The sequence below is a fragment of the Poecilia reticulata genome, linkage group LG23 (genome assembly GCF_000633615.1).
Source record: "Poecilia reticulata strain Guanapo linkage group LG23, Guppy_female_1.0+MT, whole genome shotgun sequence".
NCBI classification, from domain to species: Eukaryota; Metazoa; Chordata; class Actinopteri; order Cyprinodontiformes; family Poeciliidae; genus Poecilia; species Poecilia reticulata.
In genome coordinates this window covers 3,298,012-3,308,568 of record NC_024353.1, presented here as the reverse complement: position 1 = coordinate 3,308,568, position 10,557 = coordinate 3,298,012, and the positions used below count along the sequence as shown (strand labels likewise).

General features: G+C 42.5%; 1 protein-coding gene and 1 long non-coding RNA gene across 2 annotated transcripts in view; one reads left to right on the top strand and one right to left on the bottom strand.

Moving 5' to 3' along the window:
* Positions 1 to 10,557, bottom strand: part of LOC103459209 (uncharacterized) — a 121,467-nt gene that overhangs the window by 32,124 nt on the left and 78,786 nt on the right. Inside the window, exons 2-3 of the long non-coding RNA XR_532692.1 lie at positions 528 to 623; positions 101 to 191 (exon numbers count right to left, since the gene is read on the bottom strand). This is a non-coding gene — a long non-coding RNA (uncharacterized LOC103459209). The remainder of the gene's footprint in view (positions 1 to 100; positions 192 to 527; positions 624 to 10,557) is intronic.
* btg1 (B-cell translocation gene 1, anti-proliferative) lies at positions 2,723 to 10,200 on the top strand. Its single transcript, XM_008400581.2, has 2 exons — positions 2,723 to 3,178; positions 6,010 to 10,200. The coding sequence occupies exons 1-2, from the start codon at positions 3,034 to 3,036 to the stop codon at positions 6,405 to 6,407; spliced, it is 543 nt and encodes a 180-aa protein (XP_008398803.1). The 5' UTR covers positions 2,723 to 3,033; the 3' UTR covers positions 6,408 to 10,200.

Sequence of the window (10,557 nt, the reverse complement as noted above, 5' to 3'; positions counted from 1 at the left end):
ATGAGCAGCAACTAGATGGTGTAGCAATGGAGCAAATTTGAAGAAATGCTAACCAAAAACCCATCAGCCTTATAAATGTCCAGGAGGTGATTAGACTCACCTGGTCCTGGGTCCACCAATCAATAATGAATGACAGCTGTGAGGGGAAAAGACTGCAGGAAAATGTCCAACGCTGCAGACATGGGGAAACACTGTAGGAATATACAAGGGGATGTCTGATAAGAAATGACGAGAACTACAACGAAACACAAATTAATCATTTAAAAACATAGTTAGATGTATAAGAACATGTACATTTAAGAGCACAAGAACCAAATAAAAGAGGTAGGTAAAGTTTCTTCACAGTGACGTAAGAAAAAACACCGTCCAGAAAACAACTACTTTAAGTTATTTTTACCGAAGGCCGTTCTACAACATGCTCAATCAGAGGGTGCACTTCGATTTTTTTTTTCATGACTGTCTTTACTGTATTTTTGAAGCGTGTGTGTGTTTTCTGTGCAAACCTACCCAAACACATTTGAGCGTACCGTGTGTTCCTACGTGCCTTCAGGTCACGTCAGTGTGCTTTTCCTCTGTTCGGTTGCATCACGATTGAAGAGCTCAGCAGGTCATCATGACTGCATCTGCAACAAGCAACCAGCAGCAGTCTGTATTTTTCCACTGATTTTAATGAGCATGTGAAGATCGGGCCCCCCGAGAAGAAATTCAACCCAAAGTCACCTCCTTGCTGTTCAACAAGGTCACACAAGGTCTGTTTTTTCATCTGATGGAGACTCCTGTTCGGTATTTGACCAGACATGCTTGACTGCTGGTGCTAACTGCTATATAATGAACTATGGTAAAGTAAACAGCTGTGCTCTCCTTCCTGAATTCGTCTTTCTCATACACAACCACCTGTTTTCCAGCTCAGCTTTCATTGTCTGATCTCATAAAAAAAAAGAAAAAAAAAAAGAACCAACTCCAAACACGGAGCGCTAGAAAACAACCACTAAGCCCAAGATACGGTTTAGTAATTTTACATCGAATTCTAGTTTTAGCGTTTTTGCTTTTTTTATTCTCAGGGGGAAGAAAAAGATCTCTTCCCCCCCAAAAATTATACATTTATTGGATAAATGCTTACTTTGCTGTTTTGCTCCCAACATTGTGACTAACGTATGTTAATTGCATTTAATCTGACATACCATTTGGAATTTAAAAAGAAAAGAAAAACCTGAAGTGTGATAAACTGTGACCTTTAGGATAGTAACATTTCAAACGCTTCAAAAATGGACAACAATGCAATGCAGGTAGGATACTGACTTCTTTTATGAACTCTGCACAGACCCAGTTTGCTTCACACTTCAGCATGGGTTTATACCAAACATTTTTGCTTACCCCCTCTCTAAATCCTCGTTCGTGGCATAAGACCGGTGATGCTGATGTCAGCACTGCCACCTCACTGTAACCAGTTCTTTGGTTCAGGTTTTGGCTGCGCCGGCCCTTCTGCTTGGAGTTTGCATGAGTTTTCCTTTCCATAACCCAAAGTGTGCGATTTAGGTTAATTGGGGATTCTAAAGTGACTGCAGGAGCATCTGAATGCATTGTTTCTCTGTTCTGACCTCGTGACAGATTATAGCTGTGATCTGTTCAAACTCTGCATCTGGAAACAGTGGGGAGGAGGACATGGAGGAAAAGCAGGTATACGGAATATCGATGAACCTCTGAGGACGGCGTGATTTGTCATTTGTGTCTGTGCTAATATTATTATTATTATTATTGATTGTGAAACCAGGATTCTAACTGTGTCTACTGACACAGTTAGAATGTGAGTAGACACATGCTGTGTCTACTCTGGTTTATCGCCTCGTTGTTGCTCTGTTTTGTCATCAGTTGTATTTACAACTAAACTTACTAAACTAAAATATGTTTCTGACCACCACTCTTTTTTTTTTTTCTGTGTGTATTTCCTATTTACTATCTGTTCCTGAACCGAGCTCTAAAAACTGTGGCTTTTATTTGAACTCAGCCGCCTTTACTCTGATATTCATGAATAAACTTTGGTGCAGCGCATTGTCTTTACAAGTCAACTCGTATTAACTCGTATTTTTAACTTGCATTTAGTTAATAATCAGGATGCTCATGTGTTTAATGCAACACAAATCATCATATTAGTAATAAATAGCTTATATTTGTCTCTTACTCTAAGCTGTTTGTCTTTGCACTGAATATTGAACTTTTTTGTCAGATACTTAAACTATGCTCTATGTCCCGACGGCCAATAGTATAAAATTCCACAAAATGTGGGACAAGTTGATTTTTTTTCTGCAATGTACCAAGCGTGTTATGTCGATACTTATTGTTTAGTTAGGCTACATTTCAAATGAAGTTAAAAGTCTACCACAAAATAGCGAAATCACATTGTTTTGGTGTTGCCGTAGAATCCATATTCTAAGAAATTCACCGTCCGGATTTGTTGTTCTACTCGACCAGTCGTCGCTTCCTCTTTTTTTTTTTTTTTTTTTTTTCTATTCTGCTTGCCACCCGTATTTCCGACAGTACGGGAACGCAGCCTCTGTTTATTTTCAGCTCGGTGACGTCAACGCTTCCCTCCTCCTTGAATGCGCTTCGTCAGTGCGTGGCCAGGCCTCCGATTGGTCGGCTTCGGTTGCCGTAGAGCTTAGTGACGGAGATGTGGGGGAAGGAGGGGGCAGCGCGTTATAAAAGCGCTGCTCTCCTCTATGAAACCCCCACTCTGGAGGAGAAGAGCAGGTAGAAAGGGTTGGTTCGGGTTTTCTAGAGGGACCTCCCCCAAACCCCCCTTCTGTATTTACCAACAAGAGGCGCTTCTATCCCCAACACGGAGCATCTGAGACAACTTCATTTCACCTCGACTAATAAATGCCAAGAAAAGAACCGGCGAATCAGGATCGCTGCTCTGCAACGAGAGGAAAGACGAACTGTCGGAAAAACACGTAAAAAAAAAAAAAAAGAACAACCCCAACAAAAACAGCAAGAAAAAAAAAATCGCACGGATCGTCGCCGTGGCCTTTCTCAATGCATCCCCTTTGTGCCCGTGGAACGATGAAACCAGAAATAAGCGCCGCCGTCGGGTTTCTGTCGAGATTTCTGAGAGTAAAAGGACACGTAAACGACCGACAGGTCCAAACGTTCAGCCAAAGCTTACAGGACATTCTGGCAGGTAAGAGAACCAGAAAATGACCCAGACGCGCACACGGCTCACCTCACGTACACACACAAATTGTTTCGCACTCTCAGTTCATTCAGAAGTGTAAAAAGTCGTCTTTTAACATTTGAGCTGAAGCCTTTCTTTGTTCTCCGGAGCGCCGCTGCCGTTTGCGCACATCGGAGAGGAGCGAAAACGGGAAAACTATGAGCGCGATGGGTGATCGGTCGATGATTGTGTTCGAGCGCCTTGGTTTATTGAGTTGTATTTTATGTAAAACACAGTAAACTAAAAGTGGAAAAATCGCGTATTTGGTCGGTGTGGGGGTGGGGGGGGGGGGTAAAGAGACGCTCAAACAAGGAAGTGCGCCTCGCTCGACAAAAGCTCGGGGAGAGCAGAGGGCTCTGAGCAAAACAAGCTGCGTCGAGGCCGTTCAATTACGTAATGCATCAGAAAGAATGGGTTTATGTTTAGACATGTACAACCAGGCGTTTAGACTTATTAAATGTTGTTATTCAGAAAATATCTAAGCTGTAACTGATAATAAAGCTGTTATTAATGCGTAATTTATGCGTTTTCGATACATTATGCGGTTTTCTTTGGTGATCTGACGGGGACGATTACACCGAATCCTTTCCTATATTTCCTATCTTTTTACGATTTGCTGCTAAGACTATTTATAGAATTTGAAGGGACGTCGTAGGTTTTTGAGTTGCGTTCATAGCGTGTGGAAATGTCCGCCTTTACCCTTTTACGCACAGCCTCTTGTTTGGATGCGGTGTTTTTCCACCGAACTGAGCGCCGTGTGTCTTGATTTCCTGCCCTGAACATGTTCCGGGCTCGAAGCTCTTAAGCTGCCATACATCTGCATCATTCCAGTTAACGCGCAGCAGCGATTGACCTAAATTTTCTGAGTCCAAGAGCGCCTTAACAGGATATGCGTCGAGTTCGAGGACAAAACAACAACAACAAAACATGTAAACATATTCAACTGGAGCAAGTGTAGGGGGACGAGGGGGGAACAAAGTGAACAGTTTAGCTAAACTGTTTTATTACCTTATTTCTTCATTATTTTCTAATGATTTGATTCTGTGGCAGGTTTGCCCAAGATAAATGCAAATGTTTCTTTTTAGATTGGCTTTTTTTGTTGTGGTTTTTTTTTTTTTTTTTAGATATTTTTTGTGGGTCAAAATTTCCTTTTGATTCATCTTATTTACTGATACTCTGTATTTAATCCATGTTTAGCAAAAATCTGGAAACCGAGAACCACCACATAAAAACGAGCTACGTTCTGGGCCCTCAAACTAGGCCAGAAAATCTTTTGTGCTCGAAACCAACAGAGTCGCGCGGTGTTGTGTCTGCATGCTGAAAAGCTGAGGGCCCTTTTAAAGAGTTGGGGCAGCGAGTTTGAGACCTTGACGGTTGCATAACTGTTGGCTTTGTTTGTAGACTCAATTCGATGCCCTTCTGCAGAGCCACATTAAATGGAAAATACCAAGTGACCTGCTAACTGGGGCCTTGACGTGCCCACATAATGCATCTTTGGCATTTGAGGTCAGCTACGAAAACACATAAACAACCTGCTTTGGTTAAACTCTTAAGGTTAAGCGCACAGTCGACCGCTTACTCCCCCCTCACCTCCCCCCCTCCCCCCCATGTGCCCTGGTTTTTAAGAATAGGCCCTGCTGAGCTGATCATTTCCCAGCTGCTCCGGGGTTTGTCGGCAGCTGCCTTTGTCGCTCAAGCTGAGGCCACTCTTTCACGAGTGCCAGGGCTTCCATTAGCTTGGCTGTACACAGCCGTCTGCGATAAGGCATGGGGGGTTGGGGCTATGGGGGGGGTGGGGGGGGTATTATCCTTTGGATGCATACAGGTGGCCTGCGGGCCTCAGTCTGAATACAGTTTTTTTTTTTCTGGTTACATTAGTGTTCCCATCACTGGAAATTCAATCTGAACTGCAAAGCGATGGTTCATTAATATACTGTGACTATTGCATGAAAAGATCAATGAAAAGAACAAATGGAGTCTCAAACTTGCCCCAATGTGTTGTTTCTAAACCACACTGCTAAAACACTTTCAGCACAATTTCCTCATCGTTCATCACATTAAAATGAATCAGAGGCAGAAAATTATGCGTCACTAGTTTCACCGGGCATCCGAAACTTCCACAAGGAAAAGGAGATGGAGGGGGAGGGGGGAAGAGGGGCGCACAGCCTCTCCCCTTTTAGAGGTGGAGCTTTGTACCCCAGATGGCTGTCTGGGACACTTTTGGTGTTTTTGTTCAGCCATTCACAGGAGGCTTTTTTTTTTTTTTTTTTTTTTTTGCTGAAGGCCAGAGGAGGAATTGTGCAATTCAGTGGCAGTTCCTTTGTCACGTAGGCTGAGCCTGCCCCTGGCTGGTTGTTTATGGTAGCTTATCATGCCTGCAGCAGGTGGTGGTGTTTTTCTTCCTTTTTTTTTCTTCCTTTTTTTCTTTTTTTTTTTTTTGGTTTTGTTTTGCAGCTCATAACAACTTTGTCGATATGTGCAACTTGTTTGCTCCGTTAGGTTTGGAGTCTAATTTGCTAGTTCAAATTACTGAATTAGTAAAACAGATAAAATAGTTCCAGGCATTTCCCAATTTTAGATTCTCACTGGAGTGGAGCATAATTTTAGAAAAACAAAAATATTTGCTTGCTATTAAATAATCTTATATATATGGTTGCTATTACTCAGTAGTGCCAAAATAGAACAGAGTAGTACCTTTAATTTTGCTACGAGTTTGTTTTTGTGTGCTTTCAGCCCTCATAAGCAGACCCCCTGTAGCTAAACTCTTTCCATCTTCTCTCCCTTTGTTTCCCCCGCAGAGCAATATAAGCACCACTGGTTCCCAGACAAGCCCTGCAAGGGCTCGGGTTACCGCTGCATCCGCATCAATCACAAGATGGATCCACTGGTCGGGCAGGCGGGCCAGCGCATCGGCCTTACCATCCAGCAACTCTACCTGCTGCTGCCCAGCGAGCTCACGCTTTGGGTGGACCCCTTCGAGGTGTCCTACCGCATCGGCGAGGACGGCTCCATCTGCGTCCTGTACGAGTCACAGCCTGGGCCCGTTGGCATGCCCCTGTCCGCCAGCTCTGCCTTAGGACACGGGTCTGTTGGCCCCATGGTGGACAGTCACCTCAGCTGTAAGGAGGAAATGAGGGTGCTGGGCAGGACCAGTCCCTCCAAAGCCTACAACAACATGATGACTGTGTCCAGTTAAAGTGGTGCGCGGTCAGTCCCAGCCTACTATTGTTCAGGGTTACACAGTGGCTGGTCAGATTATGGTGAGCCTTTTTAAAGCTAAAAATTTGAAATGAAATAGTGAAAGAAGAAAAAAAAAAACAGGATGTGGCCTATCATCCAGGTGATGGAAACCTTGTAGGTTCAATATTTTTACCTTCTCTCCCGGTTATCTGTTGTGTTGTCATTGGATCAGCTGGGCACTCCGTTTTCTTTAAAGAGAGGCTTTGTGAAAATGGAACTGTTGGGGCAGCTAAACCATCCAACCAACCAGGAAATACCAACCCCCAATGCCTCCATGGAGACTGGCTCCGAAACACCCAACATCCCTCACTTAACTTTCAACATTTTAAAGTGCTCCACCTCTGAAGGGGCTATCAGCATTGACTTTGCACTTTTCTTACTTACTTGTGGGTACTATGGGTACATGTTCAACACATTACAGCAAAAACAGTCTAAATTGTAAGGATTTGTTTTCCAGGGATTTTAAACTTTCATCGATCATCAGTTCTTTAGCATGGGCACGGAGGAAGTTGAGGTTTGGGCCGTGCCATAGCAAATCCAAGCTTAAGGTAAAGAATCAACATATAAGAGCACTTCTATTTTCTAACAGTTTTTGGACCACAAAAGTACATTCTTTACCTTATAGCTATTAAAAAAGGCTTGTGGTCTGAGCTCATCTTCCTCCCTTTCCTGTTGCCAAAATATTCCAGCCCTCTGTCTACCTGAAATCTGTTGTGACGCCCAATGATACCAGCGTCTCCCATTGGACCTCCACCCCCCCCATCTTGCCCATGTGTGTGTAGCTTTCTTTGGGAATCTCCCGTTCAAGTCAATGAATGTTGTTGAAGATCACAATCAAGATCCTGTACTGATGTTACATTTCCCGCCCCCTGTCTCCGACACTTTGTCATCTCCTGCATTACCAAAAGTAACATTGTAGCAAAGAGGGGCGTGGGAGTGGGTCTGTTTACCCAAATTTTGGTCTTGTGGCCCAGTTTGAGTTGAAATTGAAAGCACTTTGATGTGAGATTGCGTGGGATGTGTACCTTCTCAGAGAAAAATCGCCTCCATTCCATCCAATCAAATGCCAACTTTTGCCACAGCAGTTCTCCTAGTTCTAGCTTTTTTTGTTCAGACAATACCTTCTGCTGATGTTTGTCTTAAGGGGCTGTGCAACTCCGAATTTCATAAAAGCATTCAGATTTTGTTGACATTAACATTTCAAAGCAGTTTTTTTAGGGAGATAAGGAACATCTTTGGGGTTGTGGTAGGGAGTTTCTTTCATCCATTTTTATGGCCCTGCTGATTTAGCCTAAGTTAAGTTGCACCCCTTTTTCGAATAGGAAAAATGGCAATTCTAGTTGCAGATTAAAAAAAATAAAGATTGTTTGCCTCAATCTAAAAAGAAAGAGGTCTGTAACTCGGACCATTCCAATTGGCTTTACTGTTTTTCTTAGCTAAGCCCAAAGTTCAGGGTACACTGCCTTAAGAACTCGCTGTCAAGAATTAGGAGTGACTGGTTAGCTTAAGCTAAAATTTGTAATGGCCTGATGTGTTGTGCTGCCTGGACCCTCATTGGGGAGTCCGGTTTCCAGTTTCAGGCAGTTCCAACCCAACTCTTGGTGTCTGGGGGTGTTGGTGCCTCAAAATGCCACTCCTTAGCTCAGACCTCCTATTCAGAAGAAAAACCAAGTTGGGATGCTGCTAACTGAACCCCTCTGGACACAGGTAGACTTAATGTGACACATATCACCCTTCGTCATTGCGGGGGAGTTGGGTAAGGACGGCGAGGTTGGGAAGCTTGGGTGTGAGAGAAGTTGGGGGGTGCAGGGCCAGACTCTTTTGTCCAGGGCAGCTAAAATCCCTCCAGCCCCCCTCCTTCTGGTTTTTATTTTCCCCCAACACCCACCCGCCTCGGCCAGAAGCCCTCCACCCTCCCTCAGCATTGATGGATAACCAGCACACGTGCATTAGGTGGATTTGGTTGGACGCGAGGGAACATGGATCTAAAAGATGAAGAACTTGAGGGTACTGGGCCATTGTTTCATCTCACTGGATTGCGCTGCACTTAATCACTGAGTGAGTAGCAACTTTGTTTACATGCATACGAAAGAAGGTGCAGCTGTCTTTGTACCCCCGCCTCGCTTATTGGTTTTGAGGTCGAGTGGAAAACTGCATGACCGAACAGATGCCGGAACGACTCCGGTTGTTGTTTTGGCATCGGCCACCGGCCAGATCTGTCACGGCAGGCTGGTTTCTACCGCTCATCACCACACTTTGGGGTGTTTAAGCTCCACTAAGCCCCTGAGAAGATCATGGGTGATATAGCTCTAGCCTTTGATGCACTGCAACCCTCCCTCACTCGCTCTACCCCCAACCCTTTGCCACAGTTGCTCTCTGCTGATACTCCCTTCAGCAATCTGTGAAAAAGCAGTGATTCCATGTTGGCAAGATAGATTGGAGCCTGCTGGGATGGGAGCCCAGAGCTTTGGTTTCCATGGTGGACCGTCATATTTGTTTTTAATAATCACGCTGCTCCATTTTAGCTTGTTTTTCTTTCTTTTTTTTGTCAGCAGACTAGATGTTTTGAGATTGGTCTATATTTCAGAAACAAGATGATCGTCTTGTCTCTCTTTCCTCTCAATGTATTTCGTAGTCACACTGGTAGGGTTTCTCTTTTGTTTTCCGTAACTTATCCACATTTTCTCATGTGCATCCACTTTTACTATTGTAATCTAACAACGTGTTAACATTTGTTTTTATTCTAGATCTAAAACATAAAAAAAAAACAACGATAAAGTCTCTTCCACCATTCAAGTTCCGTACGTTTAAATGGCATCCATTCAGCTCGTGTGCACATAGGTTACAAACTTGCGAGAGCGCTTTGAGTATTCAGAAGTAAAATAGCACATAAATGCACTAAATGTCAAACTGAAGTTGTGACTCTGTTTTTTTTTCTCTCTCTCTCATTCTTTGTTTTCATTTTATTTGAGACACGAGGAGTCTCTCCTGGAATGTATTGCCAAACTCAGGCCTCAAACACTTCGTAAATACTCTTATGGAAAAGTTGTGCATGTTAAGATATGAAACCGGAAGGGAACAGCAGTTAATTTTTTTTTCTTACCGTCGATGTCGTCATTGAACAGCAGAATTATTGCCACTTTCGCATTTGAGGTGTTTTTACATATTATAGAATGTATTGTAACTGTACAACAAATGGTAGAGTTCATAACATTACACATGGGAAGTGCCAATAATTGCTATTCTGGAGTGTTTTTAGGTGGTCTTTTCCTTTTATGTTCATTTTGTATTTCATCTTTTAACATGGATGACGTTTTTCATAAGAGAAGCCAATTGTGATGGGAGTGCTGGCAAGGACCAAAGTTGTTTTCTGGTTTAAAAAAAAAGAAAATATTAGTTTCCATGATCTGTAACTATAGGCGTATCCTATTTGTTTTTTTTTTCTTTTTTTTGTGATTTCTTTTCTGTTTTGTTCCCCTTTTTTGCTCTTATTTACATATAAAATGAGAAAATAGACAAAAAAATCTGAGCTTACCCAAGCAGGAAAAGCTGTATCTTGTGATCTCATGTCAGTACATCATTATTGTGTTCAGTTTCCTTTTCCTTGGGTATGTCGCGATGAACTGCTGTAAATTTGTACAGTTCATGTAAATTGATTGTGCGGAAGTTGTACAGATTTCTATATTTTGGAAGAAAAGTTTTTTTTGTTTTTTTCTCTGTAATAAAAGATTTCCTATCTTGGCATCATATTCCCTGTGAGCTTTCTCGTCATTTCTTTTATTTTGGAGAACAATCACACAAATAAAAGCTCTAAGGAATGAAATATGATCAAACTTGATCAGCTTAAAGTTTGATCTGGAGACTGAGGAAAGTCTAATTTTCTGTCTGGTTGCTGTACCTTCCTATAAATATTCTATGACGTAGTTTTCTGCAGATCGTAGAAGGAAACATGTATGTACCTCTCAGTGTACATTGAGCATACTTAGTGATTTGTTTTTCAGCAGCTCTTGATGTGTTGTATCAGTCTATAAAGATCTGCTGGTGCTTTGACCTGTAAAATGAAAGAATGTAACAGACGGTATTGATTTTTTATTTTTATTTTTTTA